The sequence below is a fragment of the Bombyx mori genome, chromosome 24 (genome assembly GCF_030269925.1).
Source record: "Bombyx mori chromosome 24, ASM3026992v2".
Classification (NCBI taxonomy): Eukaryota; Metazoa; Arthropoda; class Insecta; order Lepidoptera; family Bombycidae; genus Bombyx; species Bombyx mori.
The window spans coordinates 17,301,268-17,325,650 of record NC_085130.1 but is presented as its reverse complement, the minus strand read 5'-3'; the positions used below and the strand labels follow the sequence as shown (position 1 = coordinate 17,325,650).

The 24,383-nt window shown below is 39.5% G+C and overlaps 1 protein-coding gene across 1 annotated transcript; it reads left to right on the top strand.

Annotated features, from left to right (window-relative positions):
• The first annotated feature begins 255 nt into the window (after positions 1 to 255).
• Positions 256 to 23,933, top strand: LOC105841481 (zinc finger protein 26). Its single transcript, XM_038019766.2, has 11 exons — positions 256 to 646; positions 2,535 to 2,646; positions 6,599 to 6,682; positions 7,354 to 7,453; positions 8,690 to 8,802; positions 14,673 to 14,800; positions 16,095 to 16,230; positions 17,088 to 17,221; positions 20,391 to 20,523; positions 22,146 to 22,378; positions 23,778 to 23,933. The coding sequence occupies exons 1-11, from the start codon at positions 518 to 520 to the stop codon at positions 23,841 to 23,843; spliced, it is 1,368 nt and encodes a 455-aa protein (XP_037875694.1). The 5' UTR covers positions 256 to 517; the 3' UTR covers positions 23,844 to 23,933.
• The last annotated feature ends 450 nt before the right edge of the window (positions 23,934 to 24,383 follow it).

Below are 24,383 nucleotides of genomic sequence, written 5' to 3'. Positions count from 1 at the left end.
AAAAAACCTAAAATACATATAATTTTAATGATATCAATTGTCTCATTCTCGTGTTGTTTTAGCTAAGCGCCTTTCTTCTTAAATTATTTAACATCATGTTCAACTTAAACAATAGATGGCGGAAAAGTGTACAGTACTATTCTTTCATTTTTTGGATCTTATATCTCTTTCTAAATGTCAAAACCAGTCACAACAAAGAATGGGGTCAATGATTTCTCCTAAGGTCACTAACATTGTCAATTTTATTAATGAACATATTAAGTTATCTTGATTTTTAAATTGTAATTTATATGCGAATTTAGCCATCATTGAGCTGTTCAACATTGACTTCATTTCTCTAGTTACAAATACAAATTATATTTAAATCGATCGACTTTTAAATTCGAGTCAAGAACGACACTAGCGAAGCGCCATGGCGCGATCGCCAATTGTTATTTGAATATCGAAATGAAAAAACATGGACTTTTTCGTCGTGCACGCGTGACGTACTAGAAAAAGTATATTTGTAAAAAAAATCATGGACGAGGAGGAGTTTGTAGGTTGCATCAGCTGCATGGGAACTAGTGATCTGTACGACCTATTTGCTGTTTATGAAGAAAATGTCGAAACCTACGCTAGTTTGCTTGAAACCTGTTTCGGAATTAAGGTACAAAAAAGTTATTGGCTCTGATTCGTTCTAACACCTCTTTAAGTATTTATTCAGAAGTTAGGATTTTAACGAAATTACATTAATCGGTTGTATTTTAACAATGACGATTTAAAAATCGGCGCCAGATTATTAACAATTCGAGTTTTTAACACAGACATTATTATTATAATCCAACCGTAATTGATCATTACGAATGTTACGAATTTGGTCGGCTTATTTCGTACATTCTAGTATGTGATCCTAGCTCTAGAAATTACTATTCCTACACGTATTGAGCACTAAATTTGGTCCGTATTTTGAACCCTCTTGTTTTGATAGTCCCGTCACAAAGATGGCTTGCATTTTTTTTTAATTAGTCAATGAATGACCTGACGGCTGACCTGATGTTAGTGGTTACCAGAGGCCATAGACCTCACAAACTGAATGTGCACCTTGGAAGTCTCAATCGTACTGGTTGGATCATTCTTCAAACCGGACTCTAAGACTCTTTCGCGACAGAAATAACCATTGTATCCGTAACAAAAAAATATCGACAGGTGAAAGACTATTTGGTTTAAGCGACGTTTTGGAAACATTACAGAAGACCCCAACTAAAGTTTAAAATTTGGAAAAATATTAACAAAAAAACTTCTTCATTCGAATAGAGAAAACATAATTGAAGTTCAATTAAAAACATCGAACTGTTGATGCTACCAAATAATATGGACTTTTAATCACAAAAAAAAAATGTATATCGCGTATTAAGCGAAATGTCGCTTAAACCAAATAGCCTTTCACCCCTCGATATATTGCATACTGTTTTCCATACTATATATTATAGACAATGGCGGATCCGGGGGGGGGGTCATGGGGGTCATGACCACCCCCTGAGCTGGTTCCAGGACTTAGGTGGACCACTAATTGAATATAATGATTTTATTTATATATTTTGTCACCATACAGATTTTATGTAACTACATACCTTCAATATTTAATTAATTTAATATAATAATATAATAACTTTGTATAATGGCAAACGTTTGGGAACGAACGCATCTAAATTTGACTATGTGACCCCCTCCTGGCGCCAAAGCTGGATCCGCCCTTGATTATAGACTATTTCTCGTAGCGGAACTACTTAGTAGCGCCATCTAGCAGGGAGTAGAATTAATATTAAAGAGCTTCAATCTTCTCTTTTTCATTAGTATCGGAAAACTTACTAGATCAACTTCGACTAAGAATATCAAGTTTTATTAAAAAAAAAAAACTGTCTCTGGAATTGACCTTTGAGCTAGTGGTAAAATAATCAAGGTCATTATCTACCAGACATGGGAGGTGAGGTGTGTGTAGTCTTCCGATGACCTTCGTTTAGCCCACTGAGTTTCTCGTCGGATTTTCTCAGTGAGTCTCGAATCCGATCTGATGGTAGATTCTGCGAAGCACTGCTCTTGCTATGGCTAGAGTAAGCTTATTGAGCCCATAAACTCACCTACTTGTTCGGGCATTGCTGAAATAGCCCCCTAAGCTACCAGGGAATAGGTAGGAAAAAAAAGACCTTAAATAGAGAGGCTCTAGACTAGTTCATCAAACCTACCTACTGGTGGTAGGACCTCTTGTGAGTCCGCACGGGTAGGTACCACCACCCCGCCTATTTCTGCCGTGAAGCAGTAATGCGTTTCGGTTTGAAGGGCGGGGTAGCCGTTGTAATTATACTGAGACCTTAGAACTTATATCTCAAGGTAGGTGGCGCATTTACGTCGTAGATGTCTATGGGTTCCAGTAACCACTTACACCAGGTGGGCTGTGAGATCGTTCACCGATCTAAGCAATAAATAAAAAAAACCTTATTGGTCCTTTCCTCCTCCCAAGCTCTCCTAGGGCTGACCCGCTAATTCCTCCAATCCAGGTACCGATTCACATCAGATACATATGCTATGAGTGTGTCGAAAGCCTAGAAAAGTGTGCGACCCTCAAAGAACAGACGGAAAAGAATCTGGCTGTGCTACAGAATATCAGAGGTGAGCTTGATTTGAGGCCAAAAGTCCAGAGTCCTTTAGCGCAATGGGTCGCGGAGCTGATGAGGCTCAACAAAGCCGCCTCGAGATATTAATTGAAGTCGTAATCACTACTATTAAGCCCAATGAGTTTCTCGCCGGATCTTCTCAGTGGGTCGCGTTTCTGATTCGGTGGTAGATTCTGCGAAGCACGGCTCTTGCTAGGGCCAGTGTTAGCAACGTCGTCAGGTTTGAGCCCCGTGAGCTCACCTACCGTGAAACCTGGCGACTTTGCCAAAGGTTGTTAAATTTGCCATGACCCGACTTATAAGACAAAATAATTTATAACGTCAAAACTTTATGTTTCTTAACGTTTGCAATAACTTTGAAATAATTTTGAATATTTTGTTGGCAACATCTTATTTTTTTTGACAACCCAGATTTGAAAAATTGACATTTTTGGCCGTTACATTTTTCAACTGCTAAGTTCGTGGTAACTACGTGCTCCAGAACTTCAGTGTAAATAAGTGAGTTTTATGTTTTGTAGGTAAGTTAAATTTTAAAATAACATTCTTAATAGTGTTTTTTTATCAAAGTTATGGTAATTTACGTTCTATAAATTAATTTAGTCTTAAAATCACTGTTGGCAAATTTGCTAACCAGATACAAAGTTTTGGTGATGTAAACTTTGCCATGTTTTCTATGAGGCTAGGGCTGTCACAAAAATATTTAAAAAAAAATACTTTTATTGTTACTTAATTTCAAATCCAAATTATCATACTTCTATTATTTATATGGATGGATAAGTATTTGTTACTCTTTCAAGTAAAGACTACTTAACGGATTTTGCTCAAACGTAGATAACTATATCCTATATATTATTCTGATCTATAAAATAGTATCACATTAAGAGCTATTTTTTGGTCCCTTAAAAAGAAAATGGCGCGATATTTTGACCCAATATAAAATACATAATCTAGCAGAACCTCAAATTAACAAAGCCCACTTCCCCATGTTGTTAAAATCTCTATTAGAGGCTATAGAAATAAATAGTAAAGCAAATATCTGCGCTGGATTTAAGGCAACAGGCATAGTGCCTTTTAATCCCCAAACAATATTACGAAAGATACCCGATTATGAAGAGCAAAACAATTATACAATCGATACCGCGCTCTTAGATTATTTGAAAGCCAATCGTACAGCGAACCCTCTACAAAAATTAAGAAACAAAAAATTTAATATTACTCCAGGTAAGTCTATTTCCTCTCAAGAAGTTCAGTTATTCATGACGAAAAAGAAATCTAAGTTATCTAGAGAAACAAATCGAAGTAACATTAAGGAAGCTCAACAAACTTTTCTTGATCTAGAAACGAATCTTGATGCAGAGCCAGTGATCGATGAGCCTAATTCAAAAACCCGACCAAAGGTTACTATTCTTTCAGAAGTCAGATTTAGTCCATATAATTGCGCCTATGCAGATTTGACAAAGATGCTTCCACAGAATCTTAAAAAGGTAGATAAAAGCTACAACATATTCAAATCTGAAAGTAAGGAGAATCTGCCCGTAATTCAACCTGAAGAAGAATTTTTAGAGTACATAGATTACGAAAACCAAATGCCATCAACGTCTGCAGATAATAAAAGGTTGATACTTAAAAAACCGGAGTCATGTAATGCAAAAAAGAAGATAAAGAGAGACAATAGTGACGACAATAGCGAAAATAGTGACAGTTATTCCTTAAGAGATACTTCTGAAGATGAATGTTTTATACCATCGGAATCAGAGTCATGTGAAGATTTTGAAGAACAAAATGCACAAAATACAGTGAAAAAATGTGAAACTCTTCGGATTGATAGTTACGTTTTAGTTAAATTTTGTGGGCCAAAAACCAACAAATACTATGTTGGAAAAGTATTGGATATTATTGATGATTCTGGTATGTATGTTAAATTTATGAGGAACAGAAAGGAAGAATTTTATTGGCCACATATCGATGACATTAGTTATACAGTAAAAAGTGACATCGAAATTATCCTAGGAATCCCTCACGAGGGTCGAAGAGGTACTTTAAGATTTGACTGTATCGACTTTTCAAAGTATAATGTTCAATAATATGGTTATGTGCCCATCGGTATGTCATTTATGATGATTCCTAAATGATTGATGAATGGTGAATGATTTTATAATTAGGTACATTAAGTATTTTCATATTTAATGATAACTTAAAAAAATTTAACCCCAAATTTTGTCTTATGCTTGATTATGTTTCTTGTTACAACTGATTAACAAAGTCTTTGCTTTATCTTGAACACTAAATATTTTTTTTAAATTTCTTGGGCTCTTATCATTTTAGTCTTTGGTTTTACAAAATTATCAAGTTTACCTTACAAAAAAAAATTGATACTTTCCTTTATGTTATTGTGATTTATGTCGATCTCATATCCTCGTTAAGGGTTTATTTATTTATTGATAAGTTCAAAGATTTTAAGTTCCTAAACACTATCATAAGATTGGATAAGTTTATCATTGTAACTGATTACCAAAAGTACTATTTAATTTATCCTATCTTTATTAAAGCGTATTTTATAACCTATATATTTTAATAAGATAATTTACTGATAGACTTAAAGATTTTATGCTCCTAAGCATTATTTTATACTTGTTTGAATATATGGTTAAAATAACTGATTATACTATGTAGGTACCCTATATTTATTAAAGTTTTTTTAAAACCTTAATATTTTTTAATCTTGTGACAACCCTGACTCTCATTTCTATTTTGTTTGAAAAAATCTAAAAAGGGCGGCTAAATTTGCCACATTGTAGATATTTCCATTACTAGCCGAGAATATGATAAAATTTTAGTATAATTTTACTGTGACCAAGCCTGTGGCAATGACAACAGTGGCATTTTACAATAATTCCATTTATTTCATTTAAAATTTGGGTATGGCAATCTTACCAAAAGTGACGGTTAACTTTGCCATTTTTGTTTTTGCACTTAAATATCAATTATATTTAAGAAAACAATAGATATTTGGTTACATTTCAACTATGCATAAAATGCACTATCAAGCTGATTGATTGCTTTTTTATATTCTCATAGAGATTTTTTGAGAAAAACCTTTCCAAACTTTTTTATCCGCCAAAAAGTGGCAAAGTTGCCAGGTTTCACGGTACTTGTTAGGTTACGTTGACATAGCTTCGCAAAGCTATTATTAGCTTAGGTTAAAAAATATATACCTAAGTACTAATAATAGTAAGCATCATTGTCTCGTCCATAGCACGCTAATGCTCCCAATGCAATTGTACCAATCCGTATTAGCACATTTGTGGAAGGATATCACGTGTGGAGTCACCCATAGTCATTCTGCCGCAATTTAAGTCGTCGTGACTTAAAGGCTAAGACGTCCGGTGCATTCGTATGTAGCGATGCACCGGTGTTCGAATCTCGCAGGCGGGTACCGATTTTTCTGATTAAATACGTACTTAAGAAATGTTCACGACTGACTTCCACGGTGAAGGAATAACATCGTGTAATAAAAATGAAACCCGCAAAATTATAATTTGCGTAATTACTACTGGGAGGACCTCTTGTGAGTCCGCACGGGCAGGTACCACTACCCCGCTTATTTCTGCCGTGAAGCAGTAATGCATTTCGGTTTGATGGGTGGGGCAGCCGTTGTAACTAACTATACTGAGACCTAGAATTTATATCTTAAAGTGGGTGGCGAATTTACATTGTAGATGTCTATGGGCTCCAGTAACCACTTAACACCAAGTGGGCTGAGACTAACATACATAACCAGAGACTAACATACATTCTTATATATCGGAGTCACCGAGTAATTAATTCATTAAGCAAGGTGATGGTAGCAGACGTCTCATCTAAATCATTCGATAGTGCGATTATTTGGATATTGCCTGCTGCAGTAAGAAATTTAGTCTCTAATAGCCTTTTTGATTTGTGAACAGACGAGGAATATCTGGACGAATCAATACTCGAAGAGGCTGAATCTTCGAACAATTTCCACCGAAATGACATGAAAGAATTTGACGGTAACGTAACCTATGCTTTCTATATTGGTGTAATTATCCCACTGAGTTTGGTTCGGAGCCCTGCTGATTTCTGTACAGGACCGAATTTGGAGGTCTGGAGGCCTCGGGACAACAGAGGAGCGCAGGACTCAAATTATTATCCAAATAAAATGAACAATTTTTTTCAGTCGAGGGCTTCACAATAAATTATTTATTGTGAAGCCACATAGATTAGTATTTAACAAACATACATAAATATAATCGGAGACAAGAATTATCTGAAATTAAATTTTGGTATTATCGTTAAGCAAAACAGCGAAAGAATAGCGAAGGAGAAGGAAGTGTTTACTTGCCGGAATTTGGAAGACTTTTTCCAAAGTCTCTATTGTGGGGGTCCTCCGTTTGTGAAGGCCCCGGTTGCCCTCTCATAAATCCGGCCCTGTTTCTGTAGCAATTTTGCGTTGCTGGTCGAAGGGCAGAATGCTTTAATCCAATGACCCGTCCAAGCAAGCCGCGACCATTGTTTATGTTGATGACCCTTAATACTAAAAGCAGAGTCAAGGGGTAATTTAGTGGCTTTACGGAAAATACCTAGGGGACTTTGACACGTTGAGAACGTTTGATCTTCAAAAAGACCTCTGATCGCTTATCGAGGATGAGCGTGTTGATTAAAAAGTGGTTTTCTTCACTAGACTTGGATTCTGATCAAATTGAGGCCTTAGATGGGACGATGTTCACGGAATGCACCATTTGCGGTGTGACAGTCAGAGATCCGGACGATCATAAGAACAGGTGAGAGGGTGTTTCGTTGGTGTCGCAATACTGGTGGTAGGACCTCTTGAGTCCGCGCGAGTAGGTACCACCGCCTTGCCTATTTCTTCCGTGAAGCAGTAATGCGTTTCGGTGTGAAGGGTGGGGCAGCCGTTGTAACTGTACTGAGATCTTAGAACTTATATCTCAAGGTGGGTGGCGCATTTACGTTGTAGATGTTTATAGGTTCCAGTAACCACTTAACACCAGATGGGCTGTGAGCTCGTCCACCCAACTAAGCAATAAAAAAAAATTTCACTTCTACTTTACATTTCAATTCATGGTAGAACTGTCTGAGGGTGATTTGTAGCCTGCATTGTCCATGTTCTGAAGCAATAAATAAAGCCATTGAAAGACACGGAGCAAGTTAGGTATTTACGCTGCGGTCTATGAGCTCCTATATAGCCGAATAACAATACAAATCGCTCGAAAAATCTTCCTTTTTTTTAAATTAATATTTGCCTATTTCCGCCATCATGTGTTCCGCCTTATAGGGTACGATAGCCATTGGTGAAACGGCGTGCATCTCAAAGTCTTATATTCGTAATTACTGGTGGTAGGACATCTTGGGAGCCCGTACGTGCAGGAACCACAATCCTGCCTATTTCTATCGTGAAGCAGTAATTCGGTTTGAAGTTAAAGGGCAGAGGACAGCCGTTTTACCATAAAACTGAGACCTTAGAACTCATGTCTCAAGTTGTGTCGGTGGTTAACGTCGTATGTGCTCTAGTAACGACTTAATATGTCCTTTAAAACAATAATGGCAATAATAAGCGCGAAATTAAAACGTAAAAATTTGTTTTAATTGGGCGTATACCTCGCGAATACCAAAGAATATAAAAAAGGATTACCTTGTTAGGCAAAGGAGCATACGGCCTGAAGGTAAGTGGTTACAGTCGGGCACAGCCAAGTCACTGCTTACGATTGAGTTATCTCCGCGAGCCTGGTTCGAAGAAGGACATGTCATAGTGCTCAGGAAAAACCGTGGAGGGGAGTTCATTCCAAAGCTGGATGGTACGTGGCAAAAAAGATCTTTAGAAACGCAATGTCGATGAACGCAGCGGTTCCAGATAATATGGATGAACTCTGCTCTGGTAGTGGCAGGTATTATGGTAAAAAGGAGATGAGAGGTTAATCTCGAATAATTCCTCACAGCATTCCCTATGGAGGACTATTATAATATTATTTCTATAATGTTTATTTTGCGTTGGACTCCAGATGCCACAGTCTGAAGTCAGAAATCGAAGGCCGGAAGTACTCTTGTCATTTTTGCGATAACGTTTATATAAGCAAGAAAGCGTGCTTTACACATTTGAGAATGAAACACGGATGTGAGTATGACAATGCTGAATTAGCCCACTGAGTTTCTCGCCGGATCTTCTCAGTGGGTCGCGTTTCCGATCCGGTGGTAGATTCTGCGAGGCACTGCTCTTGCTAGAGCCAGTGAGCCCCATGAGTTCACCTACATGTTAGGGCGAAGCTGAAATAGCCTCTCAAGGCTATCAATATAGGTAGGAAATAAAAAACTGAATTCGGTTCGCTCTTTGTTGATCGTTTGGTCTGTAACGGGTTCTGTAGGCGGACGAATAGTTCCATGTCAAATTTGTATGGAGTTGGAATATTTGCTGCTAGAGGCGCTGTTCCAACTCCATACAAAGTTGACTTAACTTTTATGCTATCGAGTACGTTAAAAAACTCGCACTAAGCTCACCGAATGACAAACATATCGTTCGCAATACGTGACCGTTGTACCCTACACTGTGACTCTGAAATTTTTAAATCCTATTTGAAAGACGTCTCCTAAAGCATACTATTTCCTTCCCGCATTGATTTAATGAGAAATGAGTCGTGACTTCCCTATATCGAGGGTTGAAAGGCTACTTGGTTTAAGCAACATTTCGCTTAACACTCGACATTTTAGTTTGGTGCTACTCGCAGCTCGGTGTGCTTAGTGCGAGTTTTTTAACTTTGTCGATTCTCGAACAGCGCCTCTAGTGGCAAACGTAGGTAAACGTAGGGGCGTTGTTCGAATTCCATACAAATTTGAGTTAACTTTTGAAGGGTGTGGAGATGCTCAGACGAGAGAAATAAATCTTTTATTAATATATATTATTTATTTAACTGGACATTACTGGTTTTACTGTTTTTACAATTTTCTTAGAGACCTTGACTTGACTTGAGACTTGTTATGACGCTACTCTTCTATATCCTTTTTTATACTAGTGTCGTGCTACAGCGCACACTTCTTAATAGGGATGTACCCACTAACACCTTCTCCTATTATTAAAATTGTTTACAATTTAAATAATACTTGTTATTCTATGCTATCAAATTTTAAATTATACAAATTTTAAGTAGATGTTTCTTAAGTTATATACATATATCATGAACTTATTTAGTTGACAATATTTTGAGCATGAAAATTAAATTTATTATTTAACAATGGTTTTGTAAATATGTCTGCAGTCTGTTTATCAGTAGGACAGTATTTAATATTAATTTTACCCTTTTTATAATTTTCATGAATAAAATAGTATCTCACATCAATGTGTTTGGATCTTTTATTGAATGAACCTGTTTTGATCAGCTGAATAGCACTTTGGTTATCAACATTTAATGTAATTTCAACTTCAGAACCAATCAACTCCTTTAAAAATGACTTTAAATATAAGCATTCCTTACAGCAATCAGCTGCTGCAATATACTCTGCTTCAGTTGATGATAATGCAACGATTGGTTGTCGTTTTGAACACCAAGACAGGTCCTTCTGCTAACATTATCACAAATCCGGTTGTACTGCGTCTTGTCTTGATACAATTGGCATAGTCTGCATCACAGTATGCATTTAGTTTTGACATATCTCCTCCTTTCTTGTACATGATTCCTTTCTGTCTTGTTCCATTTAAATATTTTAGTATTTTCTTTGCAGCTATCACATCATCTTTCGTAGGGTTTTCTATTTTTCTGCTTGCTTCATTTACAGCTTGACTTATGTCTGGTCTTGTTCTTGTAGATACATATAGAAGTCCTCCAATCAGTTCTCTATATGGAAAATTTATAGAATCTGTGTTTTGCGTTTCTGTTTTATTTTCTGTATTGCAGGGTGTATTAACAGGTTGAGAATCTTCCATACTGAATTTCTTTAATAAGTTTCCAATGTAGCTTTCTTGTTTCAGTGTTATACCTTTCTCAGTCTTTTTGACTTCAAATCCAATAAAAGTAGTAGGATCATTGTATACTTTTATTTCAAATTCCTTTTCTAAGCAGTTTAAAATGTTTTTTAATGTTTGCTTTTCTTTAGCCAAAGCAAGTCCATCATCTACATAGATTGCTATTATTATTGTATTATCTTCATTTGTAAATACACACTGATCTGTTTTGGTAGCTTTTAAACCAAGTTTTAACATTGCTTTTGTAAATCTTTTGTTCCATGTAATAGGAGCTTGTTTTAGTCCATATAAGGATTTCTTTAATCAACAAACTTTCCCAGGTTGTTTTTCATAACCATCCGGTATATTCATATACACATTTTCATCCAGCTCTCCATATAAAAATGCAGTCTTAACATCAAATGTCATCATGTTATAGTCTTTAGAAGCAGCAAGTGCAAATAAAGATTTTAAAGTTGACTGACTGACAACTGGACTGTATATTTCATTGTAGTCAATACTATTTTGTTCAAATCCTCGTACGACAAGTCTAGCTTTATAAGTCCCATTATCTTTCACACGGAATACCCATTTGTTTGTAAGTATTTTACTATCTTTTGCCTCTTTCTTGTCTACTATTTCCCAGGTATTATTGATTTTTAGGGATTCCTTCTCCGAATTTATGGCCTTCTCCCAGTTTTCTCCCTCTTTAGATGTTACAGCCTCTCTGTAAGTAAGTAAACTGTAGTCTCTTAAATGTATTGGTATGTGTTTAATTCTCTTGCTTCTTCTTAGGTAACCGTTTTCTTCATGATGTCTGTTTCTTTCTCTTTCTGTGTCTTCTGATTCAGTTTCTGATACTACATCTTCAAAAGTCTCATCATTTTTATTATCTTCTGTTCTGGTATCTTCTGTTGTCTCTTCCTGCTGTTCTATAATCTGTTCCTGGTTTTCTATAGTCTCTTCCTGGTTTTCTGTTGTCTCTTTTTCATCATTTTCACTTTTATTATTATTTATTTTCTTATAGTTTTCTTTCTTTTGTTCAGTTTCACTTTTTACTATCACTATGTCCCTTGATATCTCTATTTTTCTCTCCTTGTCATTCCACAGTCTGTACCCATTATTAGTGTATCCAATCATTATTAGTTTCTTGCTTCTAGGATCCAGTTTCTTTACATTTGGATGTAACTGTTTTGCATAGACAGTAGAACCAAACTTTTGCATATTAGATATATTAGGCTTTTTTCCAACCCACATTTCATATGGTGTTTTGTTTTTCAGGGCATCACTTGGTAGTCTGTTTAAAATATAAGTAGCACAATATATTGCTTCACCCCACATTTCTTTGTTCAATTTAGAATCAAAGAGTAATGCTCTTGTTTTTTCTAATAATGTCCGGTTTAGGCGTTCAGCTTTTCCATTTAATTGTGGTGAGTAGGGCACTGTGTAGTCTAATTTTATGCCTTTTTGTTGACAAAATGCTTTAAAATCGTTACTTGTATATTCACCTCCGTTGTCGCATCTTATAATTGATACTTTACTATTTTTCTCTCGCTCCGTTTCTTCAATATAATTTTTAATTTCTGCTTTTGCATCGCTCTTGTTTTTAAGTAAATAGATTTTTGTAAAATGACTGTAGTCGTCCATTATTGTTAATACATATCTATATCCATCATGAGTCTTTTCCTCGAAGGGACCACATATGTCTGTGTGTATTATTTGTAGGTATCTTTCAGCACGAGTTCTGATTGTAGTAAATGGTAGTCTTGACTGTTTTGCTTCAGCACATATTTTACACTGTTCTTGTAATACTTTTGGTCCTTGTATATTTATGCCGTCTGCAACTTTTGTTAGTGTTTCTAGTACTGATTTACCTGGGTGTCCCAGTTTTGCATGCCATTCCAATGCTGTTCCATTTACTTGTGTAAGTAAAGATTTATTTTTATTTTTCAGGTCTTGTACTAAATTCACCCTGTATAAGCCATTTTCTTTTTTGCCGGTTAAAATTAATTTTGAATTTTTGTAAATCTCCACTTTATTCTTTGTGAACACAACAGAGCCATCATTGTTGGTAACACAATTTACAGACAAAAGGTTTTGTGCTAGGTCTGGTATAAATAAAGTCTTTTGTAAATCACATGAGATTCCATGGACAGTACCTGATCCTTGTGCTTTCATTTTTTCATCATTGGCTGCATAAACTGTAGAATCCATTTCTTCAAAATTGCTTAAAATGCTAGAGTCATTTGTCATATGCACTGTGCTTCCAGAATCTACTATGAATTTTATTGAAGTCTGTTCAGAGTTTTGTGTCAAAAAAGTAACATTTTTATGTTTCTTACTATTACCTTTTTTCTTAAAGAAACAATTTTCTTCTGTATGATTATTTTTCTTACAAACTGAACAACAGCTGTTTTTTAACTTACAATCTTTTTCTTCATGGTTATATCTTTTACAAAAAATGCACATCTTACAATTCTTTTTTAGATGGCCTATTTTGTTACATTTAAAGCATTTTATGTTTTTATTCTCCGTCTTAAAAGCAACCTGTTTGTACTCAATTTTCCTTTCTATATATCTGTTTTCTTCTGATAAAAGTCTGTTAGTTAAGTTGGTAAGTGTCTTTTTGTCATCGGGTGTTGATTCCCATGCTGTGATGAAGAACTTATATTGGTTTGGTAAGCAGGTTAATATTTTAGAAATTACCATGTCATCATCAATGTTTTGTTTAAGATTATTTAATCTCATCCTCAAGTTTTCTATATCGGTGATCAACTGTGACATTGTCTGGTTTTCAAATTTGAAGTTAAAGAAATCTTGTAATAAGGAAGACTTGTTTCTTTCTTCAGATCCTTCAAATATTGCACAAAGCTTATTGTACATTTCATGTGCATTTTGGCAATTTATGATGTGACCTTTTAATTTTCTATCTATGGAGTTTAAAATCAACTTCTTTACCTTAGCATCCTTAGTTTGGAATTCTGGTTTTTCTCTCTGTTCTGGTTTTGTTTCTTTCAACACTTCCGACAGATTCGATGCCGAAACATGTATATTTATCTCAAATTTCCAGATGTGGAAATTTTCAGAGTTCGTAAGTTTTTCTACATTTTCTTCTTGGTTATTCATTTTGTTTTAATAATTTTTTATACACTTTTCTCACTCTGGGCAGTCTGGTTCTGGTTCTGTACAGTCTCGGGTTTTGTATGGGCAGTCTCGGGTCCTGGTTCTGGAGTCTCTGGTTCTGTCTGAGCAGTCTCGGGTCCTGGGCCCATAACCTGAAGGGTGTGGAGATGCTCAGACGAGAGAAATAAATCTTTTATTAATATATATTATTTATTTAACTGGACATTACTGGTTTTACTGTTTTTACAATTTTCTTAGAGACCATAGTGTTATGACGCTACTCTTCTATCTATATCCTTTTTTATACTAGTGTCGTGCTACAGCGCACACTTCTTAATAGGGATGTACCCACTAACAACTTTTACTTTTACGCGATCGAGAAGTTAAAAACTCGCAGTAAGCAACACGTCAAGTTTGTTGGTCAGAGGCTATTTGTGGTACAGCGGTGTTAGGGGTTGCCGGTCTCACATACATTTGTAGCCATTTCGTTATGACCACGGGTTTACTAGACAGCGCTAGGGTAATGATTACAGACGTCACTGCATGGATTAGAGACGCCTTTGTGGTAAAGAGCGTCACTTTGCTAGAATCTAGTTGATTAATCGCTTCAGCGCAATGGACGGTCGCTTGGCAGGGGCTTGGCGTGTAAAATTAACATAGTAAATCGGTTCCAAAATGAAAGGGAAATTAGCTCATCTCGTCTAGACTATAAGGCTTCCAATACTTTACAAAACTTAAGTTTCTTAAGTTTTATGAAGTAATTTGATTGAGAATATAAACATACCAAAGTTGATATCATTTTGTTTTGTAGTTACTGTGCGGCATTTGCTCGTATAGTTAGATATAAGCCTTGTTAAAACAGTAAAGTGTCCTTAATGTTTCCCTAAAGGGGTTATAGTTTGAATTTTTGTGCACATTTCCTTGAATAGTGAAGCTATGCAACGACCAAACTCCGAAATTTGTCGTAAGGGAACGCAAGAAGTGTCACCTCTGCAGTAGGGACTTCAGTCAGAAGCAGATCCTCAACAAACACCTGATGAAGGCTCACGGGATCGAGGTAAGCCACTGATGTAGCGCTAACTGTGGCGTGTGTAGTGCCAGAATTTAACGAGCCTTTTGCTGAACTCAAGTCTCCAGTGGAAGAACCAAACCAGAATTGAGAAGCATTTAAAAATGGGTTCAGTGATATTGGGTTTTACGTGTGTGGTGGTGGCGAGAGATGGGTTGCGTGCCCAGTGCCGTTTAGTCTTCGATTCCGTTGTCCTATGCATAATTATTATTATTATTATTATTAAATTCATTTATTGCAGATAAAATATTAATCCAGTTAGTAACAGCGATTTCTTAAAAAATGTAGTAGTAATTGCTAGTAAAGTTAAAGTAAGAAAACAAAAGAAAAGGATAACATACATGGTTTTATATTCAGGGTGGGTCATTGAAACGATTGATCACTTCACACAAACTTGATTCTTTATTTTGTCTTAATGGTGTTAATCTTAATTAAAATATAAACGTCTTGCTTCTTCAGAGTTACACCGCGTCTGTCCGCCGTAGCGTCCGGCAACTACCCTCTTCTCGCTTAAAAAATAAAACTATGTGTTCCGCATTCATTCACCGTCTTGCTTACTTCCTAACACGATATCTCCTATCTCTCTCATTCAGTCATGCTCCTTAACTGTCATTCATCCATATCGTTCCGTTCCTACATACATACACTATTAATAAAATTAAAATAGTTTACCATTACGAGCAAAATTTGTGGACTTCTCTGCAATGATTGAGAAAAGGTCCACCTAATTCTCGAAAAAATAATACCCACAATGCACAGATCAAAGACGATTTCCTCCAGACAAAACAAATGAGTGATGTTTTTATTTCGTAATATAGGCCTGAAGCCTTAATATAACTAGATCAGTCTAATTGGCTGGGTTTGTTGTGGGTCCTCGTCTCACGTATCAAGGGTGGATGAATTACTTGTGATTCTGACACCTAAAAGGCTATGGCACCTCTAGCCTGATTACATAATCAAGAACTAATCTTGGAGCTTTCGCGACTAGCTGACTTAATTAAAGCTCGCTTTTGATATATCTGTTTTGTTGTTTTGCGTTGTCGCCTTGTCCTCAGTGTGCTTAGTGCGAGTTTTTTAACGTTCTCGATAGCGTAAAAGTTAACTCACCCATGCGGGTTCCTAACACGCCCTCCCACTTGTAGACATTTGCAGCTCGACTCCATACGAATTTGAGTTAACTTTTACGCTATCGAGAACGTTAAAAAAAACGCACTAAGCACAAAGGTAGTGTGTCTTTTAACACTATCACCCTACATAATATACACGCTGTATAGTTCTATAGGTAGAAAAACGTAAAGCCTTCATTTGTCCGCTGTGCGACGAGAGAGTGAGCTACGGGTCGAATTTCAGTGCGCATTTATTGCACGTGCACAGAGTACACGAACACGTTGAGCAACTAGAGTTCCACGATATGGACGGTGAGTTATCTGTGCTAAACTGGATTGCTAGGCCATAGATTATTAATAACATAAAGTTGTCAAATTTTTGGCGGGAACGCGAACAGTTTGCCTTTTATTTGCAATAAGGAGTTTCGAACAGGCGTAGTCCGGTATTTGCGGTAGGCAGCGGCTTGGCTCTGCCCCTGGCATTGCTGAAGTCCATGGGCGACGGTAACCACTCACCATCAGGTGGGCTGTATGCTCGTCTGCCTACAAGGGCAATAAAAAAAAAGATTTTGAAGGTTTCTCAAATACGTTGCTCATTTGAAAATAATTGCAAAAATTCCTCGAGTGCTGTGACATGTCCTTCAAACGAGAGTTGCGGAGAGTGGTCAGCCTTAGACAACGGTTGTGCCATTGCTGATGTCCATAGTGATATAAGTAATATTAGACAGGGTCGCAAGCTCGTCTGCCTAAAAGCCAATAAAATACAGCATCACAGCTACGGTTCCGTCGATTAAGGGGGAAGAAATAAAGGACGTCCTTTGAATTCGAACAGATAGGGCCTACCGCCCTGCCTATTACTGCCGTGAACCAGTAAAACCGGAGTTTGAAATTTGGGGCAGCCGTTGTACTCAACTGGTATTGAAAGTGGACCGGGCCATTGTCATTGTGATGTACGGACATCACAAGTGCACGGACATTCTGATAGCACGGAGTTCATTAGAATTCCCAATCTACATTAGAATCTAATGAAGAAACCTTTTTTTTTTTTTTTTTTTCGGGTTGAGGGCCGAACCTCCTGCGAGGTCCCCTATGAAGAATGAATGAATTCCTAATGAAGAAACCTGGCATCTGTCAACATCCTCCCTTAAGCGCCAAGATTGATATTTCAGACTTTATGATCTACAAAAGCGCAATACAGGAGGAAACCAAATATAGGTTCAGGAAGACGACCGCCAGCAAACAGACGATTGAGGGGATCAGGTCGCACTACATGTGCAGTCAGTCTGGAGTTTATGTTTACCAGGTATTTTGATAGTTTGGAAGACGTAGCGTGAGCATATCCTCCCGATCCACTAACGTTGCTTTTAGGTACCTCAAGCACCGGTCATCGAGTAAATTAACCCACAGACACAGCCCACTGAGTTACTCGCCGGATCTTCTCAGTGGGTCGCGTTTCCGATCCGTTGGTAGATTCTGCGAAGCACTGCTCTTGCTAGGGTTCGTGTTAGCAACGTCGTCAGGTTTGAGCCCCGTGAGCTCACCTACTAGTTAAGGTTACGCTGAAATAGCCTCTCAAGGCTATCAGCATAGGTAGGAAAAAAAGTGAGGATATGCATTATTCCGCTAGTTTTGGTGCATAAGGAAGGACGTGGCTTCGATTTGGATCGCGGTCTTAGATCGGGCTGACTTTACTGTGACGAACAGGCTTAGTTCGCTCTCTGCTGTGTAATAAATATCTATATATGTATATATTTAAAGGTATATATCTATAAGTAAAGATATGTATCTGTCTCCTGTTACGCCATGAGACAGAGCACCCCGGCTTAGGGTCAGAATTTGAACTCATGCCTTAAGTGTCGACATTTGTGTTGGTCATGTATGATATATATGTAAGTGGCATCTGGACGCTGTGAACGAAGCGAAAGCGCGCCATCTAGTGGCCGTGCAGTCCCAACTACTCGTCAAACATCGGCTCACTTTGGATGGCGCCATAGTCGAGGTGCCATCGTTAAATTTGAATAGAGACATTCGTCGCCTGACTTGGGAAGAGTGAAGACGTCTCGGGACTGTCACATGTTTTTGCGATGCGTAAACTCTATTAATTTCTTTATACTAATAGCAATTGATAGCAATCAATAATTGCTTTTGTGATTAAAACAGTCTCATTACGCGACTGCTTACTATACGTCCACCTGTGCCGGTAGATGATGATCAAATTCGTCATTGTGCGACATCCATTCTAATATTATAGATGCGAAAGTGTGTTTGTTTGTTTGTTTGTGTTTGAAGTAATAGTATTAGGCCAGGAGAGTGGTATAGGCTAAGTTTTAACCCCGAAAAAAGAACATCTGTTGTGAAACTACAGTGATATTTGACCACACAACCAGTACTTTAATGGTGGTAGGGCGTCTTGTGAGCCTTTGCGGGTAGATTCCAGCGCCTTCCTTATTTTTTTTTTTTTTTTTTTTTTTTTTTTTTATTGCCCTTGTAGGCAGACGAGCATACGGCCCACCTGATGGTGAGTGGTTACCGTCGCCCATGGACTTCAGCAATGCCAGGGGCAGAGCCAAGCCGCTGCCTACCGCTTAATACTCTCCACAAGCCTCGTTTGAAGAAGGACATGTCATAGCGCTCGGGAAACACCGTGGAGGGGAGCTCATTCCATAGCCGGATGGTACGTGGCAAAAAAGATCTCTGGAAACGCACTGTGGATGACCGCAGTGGCTCCAGGTAGTATGGATGAACTCTACTCCGGTGGCGGGCGGTGCGATGGTAAAAACGAGATGCCGGTATCATCTCGAACAATTCCTCAGAGCACTCCCCATGGAACATGCGGTACAGAATACAGAGGGAACCGAAGTCCCTCCGCAGACCCAGAGGCTCCAAACGATCCGTGAGAATGGGATTATCGACAATCCGAACGGCCCTCTTCTGTATGGAGTCAAATGGAAGAAGCTAGTATTTGGGAGCCCCGGCCCAGAGATGGGAGCAGTACTCCACGCGAGGCCGGACTTGAGCTTTATAAAGCAAAAGTCTTTGTCCAGGCGTGAAGTACCGCTTTGCTCTGTTGAGGACTCCCAGCATTTTGGACGCCAACTTGGCTTTGCCTTCCAAATGACTCCGAAACTGGACATCGCTCGAAATGTCGACCCCAAGTATCCCGATACTCTCGGAAGGTTGCAGGGATACTCCTTGGAATTGCGGCGCCATGACAAAGGGGTCCTTCTTCGCAGTGAACGCGCAAACTTGTGTCTTTATCGGGTTGAATTGAACTAAGTTCAATTCACCCCATTCGGAGACTCGCCCCAGAGAGTTCTCCACTTCAGACACAAGTTTTGATCGTCTCTCTTGCACCGCGCTCCGAGAGAGACTCTGATGGCCGATATATCGCGCATCCCCCGTGCTGTCATCCGCATAGCAATGCATGCCATCAATAGACAGCATGTCATTGATATACAGGATGAAAAGCGTGGGGGAGAGCACCGAACCTTGTGGAACGCCAGCGTTAATGGTCATGGTATCAGAGCAGTCACCGTCTACAACGACCGTGATGCTCCGCCCATCCAAAAAGCTAGCGATCCACTTGCAGAGTCCCTCGGGGATTCCGTAAGATGGTAGCTTCGATAGAAGTGCCCTATGCCAGACCCTGTCGAAGGCCTTCGCGATATCAAGGCTCACAGCAAGAGCCTCGCCCTTGCTCTCCAAGGCTTCAGCCCACCTGTGAGTAAGGTATACAAGAAGATCGCCAGCTGAGCGACCGTGACGGAAACCGTACTGTCGGTCACTGATCAGCTGGCGATCCTCAAGATACTTCAGGAGTTGTGTATTTATTATTCGCTCCATCACCTTGGAAAGCAAGGAAGTTATCGCGATAGGCCTATAGCTCGACGGGTCCGACCGGTCACCCTTCTTGGGGATAGGGTGGACGTGGGCGGTCTTCCATGAAGACGGAACCCTGTTAGCGCAAAACTAGCCAAAAGGCATTACTGCTTCACCTGCCGTGAAGCAGTAATGCCTTTTGGCTTGAAGGGCGTGGCAGCCGTTGGGCTGTACAAACGGAGACTTAGAGCTCTTGTCTTACGGCACCTTTTACGTTGTTAATGCTGGCTCTGGGTTGGGGGTAAGCTCGTCCATTCATTTAACCAAAAAGCAGTCAAATACGACAGCTAGTATTAATAGCAGACGTTTAAAACTGCGAGTAATTACTGGTGGTAGGACCTCTTGTGAGTCCGCACGGCCAGGTACCACCACCCCGCCTATTTCTGCCGTGAAACAGTAATGCGTTTCGGTTTAAAGGGTGGGGCAGCCGCTGTAACTAGACTGATACCTTAGAACTTGTATCTCAAGGTGGGTGGCGCATTTACGTTGTACATGTTTATGGGCTCCAGTAAAAACTTAATAACCAGGTGGGATGTGAGCTAGTCCACCCATTTAAGCAATAAAAAAAAACTTCGAGTAAATCTCGTGTCCAGGGTAAGGGGAAGAGGCCGGCACCAGAGCGCCAGATATACAAGACCGGGAAGGCGTGTCCGGCCCACATGATCGTCACGGAGACGACGGACCGGGTGCTGGTCACGTTTTACAAGACCCACGTGGGTCACGGCCGTTAGTTGAGACAGTTTTATGTTCACTATTGACTTCCATGAAGGAATAACATCGTGTAAAAAAAAATTTATAATTTGCGTAATTACCGGTGGTAGGACCTGTTGCGAGTCTGCGCGGGTAGGTACCACCGCCCTGCCTATTTCTGCCGTGAAGCAGTAATGCGTTTCGATTTGAAGGGTGGGGTAGCCGTTGTAACTATACTGAGATCTTAGAACTTATATCTTAAGGTGGGTGGCGCATTTACATTGTAGATGTCTATGGGCTCCAGTAACTACTTAACATCAGATGGGCTGTGAGCTCGTCCATCCATCTAAAGTTATGGATTGATCTGCCTATGTCTCGCCATAGTGATCTAGGTCAAGACATTTTAGGGCGAAACGAAGGCCAGTGTTATTGGAACCGTCATTGGATCATGATGCGTCTGCAGATGGTCAAGTTGATCGGGCGTCTTGAGGTTTTAGAAGTCATTCGTATTGCTCATGTCCATAGTGGTAGCGACGGTGAGCATTGACCATCAAGGGGACCGCAGTAAAAAAAGTTTAAGACGTGCGATATCCAATAGAATAATTTTATTGTGCTTATTGTTTTTCTCTAAAATATCTCGACTAGGATCACTAGTAGGAAGTAATTTTAAAAATTTATATTGGCTTGCTATTTGTTTAGTTTTAGAGTGGGTTAGAGGTAAAGAGTACTATGTGGATAGGGTATAGCGCTAGTGTGGTCAGTGATAGTGGAAACCTGGATATAGCAGATTTAAACAGAGCGTAGTGTGTTGGATTGAAAATTTCAATATTTTTCGTGACTCGTGTAGTTAAAAAATACGCAGCATTTAAAATCTTAACTATTTAATTTATTACTATTTACGTAGGAATTGTTTCCTTCTTAATTTAGTATCCTACTCTAATAATTTATGGCGCCATTTTTAAAATCCCTCCACTTGTTTCTGTGGCGCCAACTTAATTGGCTTCCTTTTAGTGGACACTTTAATACACAGAAATGATGCTCCTTACTTCTAGATAGTGCGTAGAATATCGTAATGCATAGAATAGGTGCATGGGGCTACGCCACCTTGGCCTCTTTCCTTCCACTCCTGCGGGTGCTGAGTAGTTTTTCGAGACCGTCGTCCTTCTTCCTCGTAACGTGGCCATCTCGAAAATCCTACGTAGGCAAGTGGTGGAAAGTCTTATGGAAACGCCTAGTTCTTCCAGGATTGATTCTAAAGTTGGTTCGATGCATCTCGAATTCGCAGCATCTCAAATAGGCCGAAATCGCTACTGGTTGCAAACCATCGGTCTCTGGCCCGTACTACTAGAATATGGAGAATAAAAACTACTAAAGTAATATGCTTTAAATTTTGCGAGTAATACTTAGAAGATATTTTAGATCAGTGGTGCGCAAACTAAGGGTCGCGTCCCCTTTGGGGGTCGTTATAACTTTGTTGGGGGTCGTTATTTTTTAATATTTCGGACTAACTAGGGGATCTCCAAATTTTTTTTTTCCACTGAAGTTATCCTAGTCGAAGAAAGTTGCGCACCACTGTTCTAGATGGTTCTCCTAGTTCTAAATGGCCAATTAGTGCGACCCATCGTCTCCCAGCCTCCGTTTATTCCCTCCCACCATAGCCTGTCCGTATTTTGAGCCCCGAGAGCCGAAGAAGCCGAAGCCGGACTGCTCCTCGGCCGAATCGTCGATGCACGAAATGGAGCCGAAGGCCGAAAACGAGGCCGACGAGATGGCCGAAACCGAAGCGTTGATATGCGACGCTTGCGGGATGGCCTTCTACGCGATCGACAAGTTCAGGGGCCACATCGCGACGCACGGCCTCGAGATGTACTCGTGTCAATATTGCGACGATGTGAGTGCGAAATTTAATGCACAGACATAGCTCGCTGAGTTTCTCGCCGGATCTTCTCATCAGTTAACGACCCGGTGGTAAATTCTGCGAAGCACGGCTCTTGCTAGGGTTCCTGTACATACCCGATCCTGTAGACCGAATGGTAAACAGTCGACGTCGCCCTAAGCACGTCATTACGGATCCTCAAGATCCATTAACGTTGCTTTTAGGTACCTCAAGCACCGGTCACCGTCCTTGTTGAACCCGTCGCTTGCGACGAAGGGCTCGACGAGCGAATTAACCCACAGACACAGCCCACCGAGTTTCTCGCCGGATCTTCTCAGTGGGTCGCGTTTCCGATCCGGTGGTAGATTCTGCGAAGCACTGCTCTTGCTAGGGTTCGTGTACATACTCGATCCTGTAGACCGAATGGTAAACAGTCGACGTCGCCCAAAACACGTCATTACGGATCCTCCCGATCCATTAAAGGTGATTTTAGGTACCTCAAGCACCGGTCACCGTCCTCGTCGAACCCGTCGCTTGCGACGAAGGGCTCGACGAGCGAATTAACCCACAGACACAGCCCACCGAGTTTCTCGCCGGATCTTCCACTAACCAACCCAATTGATTTCGGTTTCAAATATATTGGCTTCATCTCATTTCGCGTTAAAGTAGAAGGGTACTTAGCTGTCGAGACTCATCATGTGTTAAGTGGTTGCCGGAGCCTTACCCGTACAAAGTTAATGCCGCCAATGCCCCAAGTCGGATACTTGGGGCATTAGTTATTATGCCTTTTAATCCAAAACGCATTACTGCATCGTCGTGGCCTAAAGGATAAGACGTCCGGTGCATTCGTATGTAGCGATGCACCGGTGTTCGAATCCCGCAGGCGGGTAAAATTTTGTAATGAAATACGTACTTAACAAATGTTCACGAATATTCACGATTGTCATGCGCGGTGAAGGAATAACATCGTGTAGTAAAAATCAAACCCGCAAAATTATAACTTGCGTATTTACTGGTGGTGGGACCTCTTGTGAGTCCGCATGGTTGGTACCACCACCCCGCCTGTTTTTGCCGTGAAGCAGTAATGCATTTCGTTTTGAAGGGTGGAGCAGCCGTTGTAACCTTAGAACTCATATCCCACGGCGGGTGGCGGCATTTACATTGTAGATGTCTATGGGCTTCGGTAAACGCTTAAGACCAGGTGGCCGTGAGATCGGCCACCCACCTAAGCAAAGAAAAAACCTTCGCAGGAAAAATAGTCAGGATGGTGGTACTTACCCAGCCGAAGCACACAAGGCGTCCTATTATCCACAAAATCGTTTTCAAAATTGTAAAGAAAATCTCACTGAAAATTTCCCTATTTTATTTTTTGATGTATCGTTGACGTATGTTTGAGCATTAGTTTTATTTGCAGGATTTTCAGAATCTAGAATCTTGGTCGGATCACATACGATTGGAGCACAACATCAATATATTTTAGTTTAAATAATGTAGATAGATATAGACAGATTATAGGTTAAGTTGAGGAGTTATTAATTTTGTTAAAATAAAGGATTGATTGTTTTTTTCATTTTAGTTTTATTTCTTCGCAGTTCCCCCACATTTTTAAAGTGGTGGGAGCTCTTGTGAGTCCGCACAGGTAAGTACCACCGCCCTGCCTATTTCTGCCGTGAAGCAGTAATGCGTTTCGGTTTGAAGGGCGGTGCAGCCGTTGTAACTATACTGAGGCTTTAGAACTTGTATCTCAAGGTGGGTGGGGCGTCTACGTTGTAGACGTCTATGTGATCCGTTAACCACTTAACACCAGGTGGGCTGTGAGCTCATCTACCCATCTAAGCAATAAAAAAAACTCACTCTTCCAATGAATTCAATTTATTGAATTTCAAGCGTACAACAACAACAACAACAAAGAATCTCTTCTGAAAGAATTCTTGGTTGAATGTAATTCCGTAATTATTATATTAGTCAGAGTATCAGAAAATATCATTTGGCTTAAAGGTCAAAGAATCCTAAAATAAGA

Coding starts and splice junctions, on each gene's coding strand:
- LOC105841481 (XM_038019766.2), top strand. CDS start 518: ATGGACGAGGAGGAGTTTGTAGGTTGCATCAGCTGCATGGGAACTAGT. Junction 2,647..6,598: donor TGTGCTACAGAATATCAGAG/GTGAGCTTGATT, acceptor ATTTGTGAACAG/ACGAGGAATATCTGGACGAA. Junction 14,801..16,094: donor TGAAGGCTCACGGGATCGAG/GTAAGCCACTGA, acceptor ATAGTTCTATAG/GTAGAAAAACGTAAAGCCTT.